This window comes from Pipra filicauda, unplaced genomic scaffold (assembly GCF_003945595.2).
Source record: "Pipra filicauda isolate LSUMZ 115617 unplaced genomic scaffold, ASM394559v2 scaffold759_size107998_pilon, whole genome shotgun sequence".
NCBI lineage: Eukaryota > Metazoa > Chordata > Aves > Passeriformes > Pipridae > Pipra > Pipra filicauda.
Window position 1 is genome coordinate 58,565 of NW_024104930.1, and position 13,308 is coordinate 71,872.

A 13,308-nucleotide genomic window follows, 5' to 3' on the forward strand; every position below is an offset into this window, starting at 1 on the left:
GAGGATCCAGGTGTGCCCCTCCAGGAAAGCATCCAGCCTCAATCCAGGCTCCTCAGCAGCTGGAATGTCCTTCAGCCCACAGCTCCTGGGAGGGGGATCACCCGATCCAAAGGGAAAAAGGGGTGCCCTGGATTTTGATGCCTGGAGCTGGTGTTCCCTCTGCCGTGTCCTGGCCAAGGGACACCAAGTTCCACGGCATTTGGGAGGGGACAGAGACGTCCCTGTGGTCAACTGAAGGTGGCAAAGGCAGCGGGGAAGGTCCAATCTCAGCTGAAAGAGCCTCTGGAACGAACCAAAACATGGCAAAGAGCTTCCCCAAATTCCCTCCCGACAATATCAATCCCCTGAGTGAATTTCCAGCAATTTTCGACTGGACAGGGCTTGGAGCAACCTGGTCTGGTGGAAGGTGTCAGAGATGATCTATAAGATCCCCTCCAACCGAAAGCAATCCATGATTCCATGTTTGTTCTAACAACCTCTTGCCAAAAGTGTAAGAAAATCTACATGAAAAAGTTTCAGTTACCAAGTCTTTGATGATTTTCTGTTGGTTTTCCCTTCTTTATTATCCCTCTTTTTATTTCTTTCCCCTTTTCACCTTGCCATAGGAAAAAAAAGAAGTGGAGAGAGGAAAACAGGAGAAAAGACTTGCAATTAAAACGTTTTCCAGGTGTTGGGGTTTTTTTTTAGCTGCAAATGTTTTACAAACAAGTCATATTCCTGAAAGACAAACGGGTTTCAAGGCAAGCAGAAACTGAGGAATAGGTAGACCTGCCTGTTTTCCATACATTTCCCAACCTCCTGGAGTAATTTCTGTCTGTGTTGCAGTGCTGCTGTTGGGCTCTGGCTGCATTTGTTGGTGGAAAAATGAAGTCAAAAGAGAAAATTGATAAAGACTGAGATGTTCCAGCTCAGACACCTTAGTGAAAGGGTATTTTTTAATGATTCTGCTTATAAAAAGATCAGAATTCTGTGTATTTCTGTATTTGTCCACATTTCCAGGCAAATGGAGTCTGTGATTTCAACTCCCACTGTTACGTGGGACCACGCTGGCAGGGGCAGGATGGATCCCTGGCAGCAATCCCACAGGAAAAGGAGCTGGATTAGGAAACCCAAGGTTCAGCTGGCCCCTTGGCACAACCCCAGCACAAACCTGCCAGCAAAGACCCACTTTGCCAATTCCTGTTTGACGGAGTGATTTTATAGAGAAAACCTGACCTTTCCCTTCCTGCCTCTCCCTCCTCCATACGTTCCTAATAAAACACGGTGGTGTTTGAAAGGAAAACCTCTGGTACTGAGCAGCAGGGGGGCTGCAAAGTCCCTTAAATACTTCCTTGAGTGGCAGCAGGTTCCTTTGGGATGAGCCTTGTCCCTCCTCCACGTGCTGAGCAACCCAGAAAGGGTCCCAAGCCCTCAAAGCCCTGTGATTTCACACCCCATTACACCCTCTAAAGCTTGATTTGAGCCCCTTGGCTCCCTGAGGGCTCAGACTTGTTCTGTGCACCTGATTCTGCACCTCTGACCTGGAAATCCTGGGAAGAAAACAGCAAAAACACTTGGAGAGGGGAAGAAATATGATGGGAGAGTGACAGAACTGCCTTCTCTCCATCCTTTTTATCAGGGTGTGTAGAGACAGGACAAGGGGGAATGGCTTCATACTGACAGGGCAGGGTTTGGTGGGATATTGGGAAGGAATTCTACCCTGGGAGGGAGGTGAGGCCCTGGCACAGGTTGCCCAGAGAAGCTGTGGCTGCCCCTGAATCCCTGGAAGTGTCCAAGGTCAGGCTGGATGGGGCTTGGAGCAACCTGGGCTAGTGGAAGGTGTCCCATGGCAGGGGGGGGAACTGGATGAGCTTTAAGATCCCTTCCAACCCAAGCCATTCCACGATTCTGTGGCTTTCCACACCTGTGCTGAGCAGAATTCAGTGTCACCTCTGCAGCATCTAAATTAATAAACTTTATTCATAGAGAAAACACAGTTTGCATCAAAGCCGTGAAAGAAACAACCAAAAAGAACCAGTTTGGACCCAGGGAATTCAACACACGGACGTCACACACATCCAGGGGGACATCCAGGGGGACATCCGTGCCATCTCCAAAGGCTACTGCATCTCCTCCTCCCTCTGTGCCCTGTACTCCTTCATGCTCCTCTGCAACAAGAGCACAGGACCAAAGTCAGCAGCACGTCCCTGGGTGACTCGTGCAGCCCAGTGCCACCACCCTGCAGTGCTGGGACTTCTCTGCCCGGAGCCTGGAAAGGCTGGGAAGCTCTGACAGAGCTCCAGGTACTTTTGGAAGTGCCTGATTTTCACAATCACTCCAAGGGAAAGGAAGCCAGGCGGAGGATGCCCAAGGAAACCATCAGGTTTTCATGGCAAAGGCGCCTCCAGCACAGGCCTCTTGGGGACAGACACAGGGCCGAGAGATGGAAAAGGCTCCTGAGCTCCTCAGGAATGGTCTCACCTCAAAGGTGCTGAGCACGTGCTGGCAAACAGCCATCAGGTCATTGAGCCCCTTCCGGAACGGCTCCACGGCTGGAAGGGCCCCTGTGGGAAGGGAGCTGGGTCAGGGGCACTGAGGGGGCTCCAAAAGCTGGGTCAGGGGCACTGAGGGGGCTCCAAAAGCTGGGTCAGGGGCACTGAGGGGGCTCCAAAAGCTGGGTCAGGGGCACTGAGGGGGCTCCAAAAGGGGGGGCTCCAAAAGCTGGGTCAGGGGCACTGAGGGGGCTCCAAAAGCTGGGTCAGGGGCACTGAGGGGGCTCCAAAAGCTGGGTCAGGGGCACTGAGGGGGCTCCAAAAGCCGGGTTAGGGACACTGAGGGGGCTCCCAAGGGCTGGTGGCCTCTCCCTGGGCAGTTCCCACCTCCCCCCTGGGTGTGTGCCCACTCACCTCCCCTCCTGCTGCCCACCCAGGCTGAGCTCCCTGTGCCAGAGCCTGCTGCCAGCCAGGGGAGCTGCTTCCCGCTCCAGCTGGGAACAGGAGCTGGAGCATCCCGCTGGGAGCAGCCTCAGGCTCAGCCATGGGGCACAGCACTGCAGAGGGGAGGGAAAAGGGCTTTGCTTTGCTTAAATGAGTCCTTCTGGGAAGCTGGCATGAGCAGGGGGGAATTCCATGAAAAAAGGAGCCCAGCCATGCAGGAACAGCCCCCAGCCCTACCTCTGGTCTGGATCCTGAAGTTGATCTTGCTCTCTGAGGGGTGTGTGATGCAGTAGCCACAGAACTCCACGTCAGGGCTGCGGGAGGGGAGAGAGGAGAGGGAGCAGTGAAAGCCAGGCCACCCCACAGCAAAGCTCAGGGAAGTTGGAGCCAAGACCTGCTGGACCTTGGGATATTTCTACCGTGATTTAGGGTTTTATGGGAGGGATTTGCTGAGAGGAAACCACTTGTGGAACCTTCACCCCCCCCATCTGTCCCCGAGCTGCAGCTGGAGCTCTGCAGGGCAAAGACCTGGGTGGCACCCTGTAGGCACCATCCTGGCACCACAACCAGTGCAGGGGCAGCCCTGCAGAGCCCAAACAGGGAATCCTGGATGCTTGGAAGCCTCACTGTACCCAAAGCTGCTGCAGAAAAAGAGGCTGATGGGCCCAGGGCAGTGCAGGAGTTACTGAGGTGCCTCTGCTCCAGCAGCTGAGAGGGGTGGGAGATATTTGGGCCCCCCAGCAAAAAGAAGAGCCCCTTTCCTGCCAGCAGCTGTTGGTCTTGGCACAGAGATTTCTCAGAAGGACTGACATGACACTGCAAAGCAACTGCTGTCTGAGATGGTGCCTTGGACTCCCTCCTGCAACTGTTGTGAGGTTTTGCCAGCAGCTCTTCACCAACCCCCAGCCCTGCCCAGGGTGATGACATTAAGGAACCAGGGGGGACCTGTCTGGCCATCCCAACTCTGGGATCCTCAGCACAGGAAACACATGGAGCTGCTGGAGGAGTCCAGAGGAGCCTACGGAACTGCTCCAAGTGCTGGAGCCCCTCTGCTCTGGAGCCAGGCTGGGAGAGCTGGGGGGGTTCCCCTGGAGAAGAGAAGGCTCCAGGGAGAGCTGAGAGCCCCTTGCAGGGACTAAAGGGGCTCCAGGAGAGCTGGAGAGGGACTGGGGACAAGGGATGGAGGGACAGGACAAGGGGGAATGGCTTCCCACTGCCAGAGGGCAGGGATAGATGGGATATTGGGAAGGAATTCTTCCCTGTGAGGGTGGGGAGGGACTGGCACAGGTTGCCCAGAGAAGCTGTGGCTGCCCCTGGATCCCTGGAAGTGTCCAAGGCCAGGCTGGATGGAGCTTGGAGCAACCTGGGCTAGTGGAAGGTGTCCCTGCCCATGGCAGGGGCTGGGCTTTAAGATCCCTTCCAACCCAAGTGTGGGCAACAAATGGAGTCCATGACCCAGCACAGGCTGGGCTGGAGACCCAGTTACTCCTCCAACAGCTCAAGAAGGACTGAAAACCTTGAGCTGAGCTTAACTGGGGCTCCTGGTCAAGGGAGAGTGTGGGTGGAGCCCGGTCAGGCCCACTAAGGCCTCCTGGTGCTCTCGGGTTCCTGACCCAGTCCAAAGAAAAGATTAATCCTGTGAGGAGAGGCAGGAGGTGGGAGCAGAGCTCCATGTGGGACATAAAGGCTCTGACAGGTGTGCACAGGGATTTGGGATCATTTGCCTCCTTCCAGCAACAGCTGAGGTGTGGATCAGCGAGGAGAAGGCCAGGGCAGGGCACAGAGGTTCCCTCAGCCCTGTCAGAGGCTCCGCTCACTTCTTCATGACCATGTAGCGCAGGGAGTTGCCCAGGGTGTGATCCTCATCGTGCAGCACGAAGGTGACACAATTCCCATCTGTCCCATCCGCCTGGATCTGTCACCAACGGGAAAGAAGAGATGCTGTAAGGCCCCCCCGAGGTCAGGAACACCCAAAGGGCAAAGGATCAGCTCCTGTGCTCAGCTTCACCAGAGGGTTCTGGGTCTGCCTGAGCCACCTCTGTGGCTCCGGTGCTGCCGTGGGACCAAAACACCTTCACAGAGGAGGGAAAGCTTCAGAATTCCACCTCTCCCCAGTCAGGACACCTGTGCATCCCTCCCCTGCCTAGGAGAGAGGAGGAGCCCAAAGAAAGCTGCAGCTTCAGGATCCAGGGTGGAAAGGAGCTGGGAATGACTGCTCAGGGTGATGTGATCCCAGGAATCACATCCCAGGGCTACCCAGGAATGAGAGGGACAGGCAAAGATTCCCAGGGAGGAATGCTGCCTGTCAGCAGGGAGATCTGATCCCAGATCCAAACAAAGAGCAGCACCCTGTCCCTGCCTCCTGAGCACAGTGTGAGCACCCAGAGCAGGGAACACATTGTGCTGAACCTGCTCCACACGGTTCTCTCTCCTCTTTCCTGTGGAGAGTCACAGAATCCCAGACTCACTGAGGTTGGAAAAGCCCTCCAGGATCATCCAGTCCAACCTCTGCCCGATCCCCACCTTGTCCCCCAGCCCAGAGCACTGAGTGCCAGGGCACGGGCACTCCACTACTTCCCTGGGCAGCCCCTTCCAATGCCCGACCACCCTTTCCAGGAAGAAATTCCTCCTGATGTCCCTCCTGACGAACCTCCCCTGGCACAGCTTGGGGCCATTTCCTCTTGCCTTGTCACTCTTTACGTGGGAGAAGTCCTCAGGTACAATTCCTGATCTCAGCAGGACCAGGAGCTTCCCTGCTCCTCACCAAGCCCCTGCTCCCTGCAGGCAGGTGTTTCACCCCTGGCACTGCTGTTGTCAGAGGCTTCCATGGAAAACCAACACATTCCCCGAAGGGCAGATTCCTTCAGGGAATTCCACAAGTCTGTGCCAGTGTCACTGTGTCACTGCAGCCCCTCAGCTGGGTGGTGCCAGCCAGTGCCTAAAAATGGGTCCTAAAAATGCTACCAGGGGCTCGGCCACCTGCAGCAGGTGACAGAGAGGACACCAGGGCAACCTGGTGTCACACCTTTAAAAAAACACCTTGCTGGATAAAATATTGGTCTGAACTAGTTTGAAAATAGCTCAGTCCTGGCCTCCATCTGCTCCTGTCCCCCACAGGACAACCTCAAACACCTGAACTTCAAGAGGTTCAGCCAGAAGGTGCGTTCCTTGCTGTCCCTCCTGTCCCAGGTGACACCACTCGCTCTCCTCAGCTCTGTCCCTGCTGCCCACGGACACGGTGATGGAGCGGCTGCTCCACTCCCGGGAAAACCCAGCGGTGCCACGGGCTGGGCCGTGGGGGCTGTGGGGTCTCTGGGGGTGACACCTGGGGGGGTTTGGACACGGGGCCGAGAGGGAAGGCTGTGGGGCAGGGGGAGCGGTTTGCCCAGGGATCTGGGCTGTTTCCCACTGCTGGGATGAAGCACCAGCCCCGGGATGTGACCTGCGAGCTGGGTGTCCCTTGGAGCCACCCCCACTGTCACCATCTGTCCCGACAGCGATGCCACAACGCCCCTCGTGAGGGTGCCCTGCCACTGAGCCAGGCTTGGGAATCACAGAATCGTGGAATCATGGGAGAGTGTCCTGCACTAAGCCAGGCTTGGGAATCATGGGAGAGTGTCCTGCACTAAGCCAGGCCTGGGAATCATGGGACAGTGTCCTGCACTAAGCCAGGCTTGGGAATCATGGGAGAGTGTCCTGCACTAAGCCAGGCTTGGGAATCATGGGACAGTGTCCTGCACTAAGCCAGGCTTGGGAATCATGGGAGAGTGTCCTGCACTAAGGCAGGCTTGGGAATCATGAGAGAATGTCCCACCACTAAGCCAGGCTTAGGAATCATGGGAGAGCGTCCTGCACTAAGGCAGGCTTGGGAATCATGGGAGAGTGTCCTGCACTAAGCCAGGCTTGGGAATCATGGGAGAGCGTCCTGCACTAAGGCAGGCTTGGGAATCATGGGAGAGTGTCCTGCACTAAGCCAGGCTTGGGAATCATGGGAGAGTGTCCTGCACTAAGCCAGGCTTAGGAATCATGGGAGAGCGTCCTGCACTAAGGCAAGCCTGGGAATCATGGGAGAGTGTCCTGCACTAAGCCAGGCTTGGGAATCATGGGATAGTGTCCTGCCACTAAGCCGGGCTCGGGAAGCACAGAATCGTGGAACCACGGGATCATTTAGGCTGGAAAAGCCCTGCAATACCATCGAGTCCAACCATCCCCCAGCACTGCCAGGGCCACGACCGACCCGTGTCCCCGAGTGCCACATCCACAGGGCTGTTAAATCCCCCCAGGGCCGGGGACTCCACCCCCGCCAGGCCGGATAACCCTTCCCACGAGGAGACCTCCCCGACACCCAACACAACACGGGGCCGCCCCTCGCTCGTTCCCCGCCGGCAGACCCCGATCCCCCCCGCTCCCCGCTGCCCCCGGGGCGCTCAGAGCCCCGTTCCCGGCCCCTCTCACGGTCTCCAGGGCGGTCCTGTCGCCGCTCCCGGCCATGCCCGTGACGGGACTGCAGGTCCCGGCGGCCCCGCGGCCCCGCCGGCAGCGGAAACGCGTCGGGCCGGGCCCGGGCGGGGCCGGAGCGCGGGGGCGGCCCCGGGAGCGCCGGTGAGCGGGGGGAGCGGAGCGGGGACACGGGGGGGAACGGGAGGGAGCGGGGGGACACGGGGGGAGCGGAGCGGGGACACGGGGGGAACGGGGGGAGCGGGGGGACACGGGGGGGAACGGGGGAGCGGGGGGAACAACGGGAGGAGCGGAGCGGGGACAGGGGGGGAACGGGGAGCGGAGCGGGGACACGGGGGGGGAACGGGGGGAACGGGGGGAGCGGGGGACAACGGGGGGGAAACGGGGGGAGCGGGAGGCGGGGACAGGGGGGGGACAAAAAAACGGGGGAGCGGGGGGGACAACGGGGGGAAGGCGGGGGGAGCGAGCGGGACAGGGGGGGAACGGGGGGAGCGGAGCGGGACAAACGGGGGGGAAACGGGGGGGAGGCGGGGGGACAAACAGACAAAAAACGGGGGGACACGGGGGGAGCGGAGCGGGGACAGGGGGGGACACGGGGGGACACGGGGGGGACCGGGAGGGAGCGGGGGGACACGGGGGGAGCGGGGAGGGAGCGGGAGGGACCGGGGGGACACGGGGGGAGCGGAGCGGGGACAGGGGGGGACACGGGGGGACACGGGGGGGACCGGGAGGGAGCGGGGGGACACGGGGGGAGCGGGGAGGGAGCGGGAGGGACCGGGGGGACACGGGGGGAGCGGGGGCTGCGGGGCCCGGCCCGGGTCCCCGCCCGGGCTGCGCTCGGTGCTGGAGCGGGCGGAGGCCTCGGAGCGACCGGGGATGGGAGCGGGCGGGGCGGGCGGGGGTGCGGGGGCACTGGGGGGCACTGGGGGGGCACTGGGGTGCCACGGACGTGTGACCGGCGTCTTACCGGGGTGTTACTGGGGTGTAAGCGGCGTGTTATTGGTGTTACTGGGGTGTTATTGGTGTTACTGGGATGTAACTGGCGTGTCGCTGGTGTTACTGGTGTGTCACTGGAGTGTTACTGGGGTGTAAGCGGCGTGTTATTGGTGTTACTGGGGTGTTACTGGTGTGTCACTGTGGTGTTACTGGGATGTAACTGGCGTGTCGCTGGTGTTGCTGGTGTGTCACTGGAGTGTTACGGGCATGTTTACTGGGATGTAACTGGCGTGTCACTGGTGTGTCACTGGAGTGTTACTGGGATGTAAGTGGTGTGTCACTGGTGTCACTGGGGTGTTACTGGTGTAACTGGAGTGTCAGTGTTGTCGTTGATGCGTTACTGATGTGTAGCTGGTGTATTATTGGTGTGTCACTGGAGTGTCACTGGAGTGTCACTGGAGTGTCACTGGAGTGTTACTGGGGTGTAAATGGTGTGTTATTACTGTAACTGGTGTGTAACGTGTGTTACTGGGGTGTAAGTGGCGTGTTGTTGGTGTTACTGGAGTGTCACTGGTGTCATTGGTGTGTCACTGGTGTCATTGGTGTGTTACTGGTGTGTTACTGGGGTGTAAGTGGTGTGTTATCGATGTTACTGGTATAACTGGTGTGTCACTGGAGTGTTATGGGGGTGTTACTGGGGTGTAAGTGGGGTGTTAGTGCTGTAACTGGTGTATAACTGGTGTGTTGCTGGTGTGCTGCTGGAGTGTTACTGGGGTGTAACTTGCATGTTACTGGTGTTACTGGAGTGTCACTGGTATGTTACTGGTGTTATTGGCATGTTACTGGTGTGTAACTGGTGTGTGACTGGTGTTACTGGGGTATAAGTGATGTGTTATTGGTGTAGCTGGGATGTTGCTGGTGTATTACTGGACTGTTAACTGGCATGTTGCTGGGGTGTAACTAGTGTGTTATTGGTGTTACTGGTGTGTTATTGGTGTTACTGGTGTATTACTGGTGTTACTGGCGTGACTGGGAGCGGAGTGTGTCAGGGATGTTCCACTGGGTGGTTAAATTATTGAATTAATCGACTGATAATCCCAGTTGTGCTGGCACCACTTGGAGGGCTTTTCCAACCCCAGCGATTCCCTGATTCCCATTCCCTGCTCTGGGGGGTCTGTGGTACCTCTCCAGAGAGCTGCTCGTTCCATTGCCATCGTGTTCTGTGTCTTTATCCCTTTCCAAACCTTCCGGGAAAGGTTTCATTTCCGGGCCTGGAAAATGAAACCGGATTCGTTTCTCTCCGTACGGATGCAGCAAGGGAGCCTGAAGTAAACTCCGTGTGCAGAGCTTGGGATAAGCTTGGGCACAAATGTCACGTTTCTTGGGCTTCAAACGAGCAGAACACCCACAGGGACTGTTCCTTTAAGGAAATAACGATTTCCAGCTGCCCAGGAGAGGCGGAAGGGAAGCCTGGGCTGGTTTCTGCTGAGCTCACCGGGCTCAAACGGCTCCTTTATTGCACTCGGGCAGTTTGCAACTCCCAGGGTTGCAACACCTCCCTTTCAGGCTTCAGACCAGCACCAACGTGATGGATGCCCTTTGCCTTCTGTAAGAGGATTTCTGGAAATGCAGGCAGTGCCCTCCTGGCACAGGCTGGGAATCTTCTGGGCCGGGAGAGGCACTTGGAAACAAGAGATCGACCCCACGGCCCCCCTGTTGCTGATGTTCTGGTTTTTCTGTGCCCTTACAGTAGGAGTTCTTCCCTGGGAGGGTGGTGAGGTGCTGGAATGGATTTCCCAGAGAAGCTGTGGCTGCCCCATCCCTGGGAGTGTCCAAGGCCAGGCTGGACGGGGCCTGGAGCAACCTGGGCTGGTGGGAGGTGCCCCTGCCCATGGCAGGGGTGGAACGAGATGGGTTTTAAAGTCCCTTCCAACCCAAACCAGTCTGGGAGTCTGTGGTTCTTGACTCCCTGAGAGCTGCCAATCCCTCCTGGCCCTGCTGAGGGGCTCTTTGGATCTGTGGTGTTTTCTGGGGGCCTGAGGAGTGCATCCTTTTTCTCCCTTCCCTCCTCGTTTGGAGCCTTTCCATGCCAGGCCCACCTGGTATCTCCCAAGTGAGTTTTTCTTTTGGGAAGGTTTGGTCTTGGCTACTTCCAGCCATTTAATATAGTGAGTTTAAACAGAAAACAGTTCTGCAAAGGGGTGGATTTTAATGGATTTCATTCCTGACTTTTGTAACCACTGGGGAGGGATGTCTCTGACAGGTTTGTGGTACTAACAGGAGTAACACGAGTGTTACAGGGCTGGGGAGATGCTGCTCAGGGAGAAAAATGCTCCTTGTTCATCTGTTCTACTTCATTTAGGCCCCTTCTGCTCTAACTGGGGGCTTTGTCATGGCAGAGCAAGGGCTGTTGTCTCCTGAGTAAGGTGAGGGAATCCCGGGAATTGAGGATTGTGGGATCCTACAGTGACACTGAGTGTCACCTCACTGGGGTGAGTCCTGCAAATATCCAATATTAACTGAGTGGAGACGTGTGGCAGTTGTCTAACTCACTTTATAATCCCTCAGCTGCCCTGCTCTGGGAGTTAAGGTTTCCCTCTGCTCTCTGGGCTCTGCAGCCCTGAGGTCTCTCGTGGTGTGTGTGACAGGGGGAGGCTTTGGGGCTGTGTTTCCTTGGACAACTGCTCCTTTATGCCAGCCCTGCTGGGTGGCTGCAGCGGGCAGACGTGCCTTTCCTGGTGCTGGGCAGTCACCTGATTGCTCAAGAGGCTTAGTGGTGTTTGTGGTTCCAGGCTGTGACCTGGGGTTGCACCATGGGCCTGGTGCAGCCTGGCCTGGCCAAAGCCTCTGTGTCCTGGTGGATCCAGAGGGACAGGACTGGGCAGGGAATTCCCTCAGGTTCCTTAGTGCTGCTGCTGCTGTAACTGGTCACAAATTCCCTGGCTTGTGTTCTTCCTTGTTGGCAAAACTGGGATTGGTGGCACCTGCAGAGCTCAGGTGTGGAGTGAAGTGGAAGCTGGAACAAAGTGCAGTTTGTGTCCTCTGGATAAATCAAAGCTTGAGTTTAAGCTTGTACAGAATCTCTCCTGAAGGCCAGGACAGTTGAACTTATTATTTTTTGGGCCACAGTTGTTGCTTTTTGGCTGGGAAAATGTGCTCTCTGTGGCCTGGTCAGACAGGAGGGAGCCGAGGTCTGTGATCAGCAGAAACCAGGCCCAGCTGTGTGGTGACAGTTAATCCTTGCTCGGTACCAGATCCCAATCCCAGAATCCCAGAGTGGTTTGGGTTGGAAGGGGCTTTAAACCCCATCTCATTCCACCCCCTGCCATGGGCAGGGACACCTTCCACCAGCCCAGGTTGCTCCAACCTGGCCATGGACGTTTCCAGGGCTGGGGCAGCCACAGCTTCCCTGGCTGTGTTGCTGCCTTTCTCTGGGCTGTGAGCAGCATTTAACATGATTTTTCTGAGGTTTAGTTTTGTTTCATCCTTGTAAACTCGTTGGGTCTGGTTTTTGCCTCGTCCTCTGTCACAGCTTCTTCAGGTGGAGGTTCCTGCAGGAAGGTTTCCAAAGAGTTGCTTATTCCTTTTTATGTGTCAACTCTGAGTAATCTCCCCTTTGGCTCTTTTTTTCAGCTCAAAATGCTCCTGTCTTAAATAATATTGTGAGCATCAGGTTGAACTTTTGGTCTCTTTAGGTCTGTGGAGGGGGTGGACTTGTGATTAGTAACTTACTCATGCTTAACTAGGGGTAGGTGAGCCTTGCCTTGGAGCACTTCTTGGTGACCCTCACTCTCCAGTGTCTGCACCCCCCTGGTTTGAAGAGCTGACAGGTCAGCAAAATATCCCTGGGATCTGCTTTTCCTGCCCTAGTGCAATCAGCAAACCAACTTAAGACAGGCTTAGAAATGACCCCAGCCCAAAGGCCAGGCTGGCAGTGCCAAAGGTGGCAGGATGTCAGAGCTCAGGGCTGCTCACCCCCCCTGCATGGGTTGGGAGTGTGCAGGTCACTCAGCCTGGGAGCTCTTCCAGGGCAGATTTCTGGAAGGAATTAGGAATTTGGGGTAGCTGGAATGCTCTGGCAGGTGGGCTCAGGGAGGGGTTATGTTTTCTAAGAGGCTTTGCAGTGACTTGGCTCTGCCTGTCATGGGATGTTCTTGGTAGTTCCAGCGTTGCAAGAGATGTTGGCAGTGGGTTTGTGAACTCCTTGAAGGCCCTGGCTGTAAACTGGGAGCACTGGAATTTCACAGGCCTTTGCTTAATCAACTCTTAATTGTTCCATGTATGAGAAGAGCAGTGAGGAGCAGAGTCCTGTGAGAGCCCCAACCCCAGCTGGACCCCGGGTCTGACTTGGGGGGTCACCTGCTTTGCTGCTTGAAGGTATTACTTCCTCTTCAAGTATTTTTCCCTGGAAAAAAAACCAGTCCTGAGCTTGTGGAGTCAGTGAATGTCTGTTCTGGCTGTGTGGAGTCAGACCAGCTCTGGCTGGGGGCAGTGGAAGAACAGGAGAAACTCGTGATAAATTCTGCTCCAGGGTGATATTTGTTTGATGGTGATTCTTTTCCTCCATCAACTGTTTTTTCTGGCCTCATGTGAACACTTTTCCTCCCTGATAACCTGTGGGAACTCTTCAGGGGATGTGTTGTGTGAAGAACTTGCCTCTGCTGGAACCTGTTCTTGACCTTTGTTTCCATATCTGTTGCAGGCAGTGAGTGATCACCACTTTCTTCCCTGCTTTATATTCTTTCTCCTTGGATATCTTTGTGCTGAGGAGTTTCCTTAGGAAGTGTGTCAGGGGAAAGCTGTTCCCTTGCTTTTCCAGGTCCTGTTACCTCCACAGCCATCTTCAGGTGGATGTGGATGTTTAATGGACCATGATAAGCACGACTGTCCTTGAAGATCTTACAGAGAAAAGATGTTTGTCAGTGGTTCTGCCAGGCTGGATGTCAGAGGGCAGTGGGACTGTGGGAGGGAACAAACCCAAACCTGACTGTTTGTCACC

The 13,308-nt window shown here is 56.3% G+C and overlaps 1 protein-coding gene across 1 annotated transcript; it reads right to left on the minus strand.

The window, feature by feature from the left end:
- Window positions 1-1,936: 1,936 nt before the first annotated feature.
- LOC114000847 (DNA-directed RNA polymerases I and III subunit RPAC2-like) lies at window positions 1,937-7,475 on the minus strand. The gene is made up of 5 exons (XM_027745489.2): window positions 7,371-7,475; window positions 4,733-4,830; window positions 3,153-3,229; window positions 2,461-2,543; window positions 1,937-2,147 (listed from the first exon to the last, which is right to left on the minus strand). Exons 1-5 carry the CDS (start codon window positions 7,404-7,406, stop codon window positions 2,100-2,102), a joined length of 342 nt encoding a protein of 113 aa, XP_027601290.1. The 5' UTR covers window positions 7,407-7,475; the 3' UTR covers window positions 1,937-2,099.
- Window positions 7,476-13,308: the final 5,833 nt, after the last annotated feature.

What these genes read in the sequence shown, in the direction of transcription:
- LOC114000847 (XM_027745489.2), bottom strand. Translation starts at nt 7,406, where the DNA reads ATGGCCGGGAGCGGCGACAGGACCGCCCTGGAGACC. An exon ending in ACAGGACCGCCCTGGAGACC is followed by an intron (nt 4,831 to 7,370) that starts GTGAGAGGGGCC and finishes CGTTGGTGACAG; the next exon opens with ATCCAGGCGGATGGGACAGA. An exon ending in CTTCAGGATCCAGACCAGAG is followed by an intron (nt 2,544 to 3,152) that starts GTAGGGCTGGGG and finishes CCCTTCCCACAG; the next exon opens with GGGCCCTTCCAGCCGTGGAG.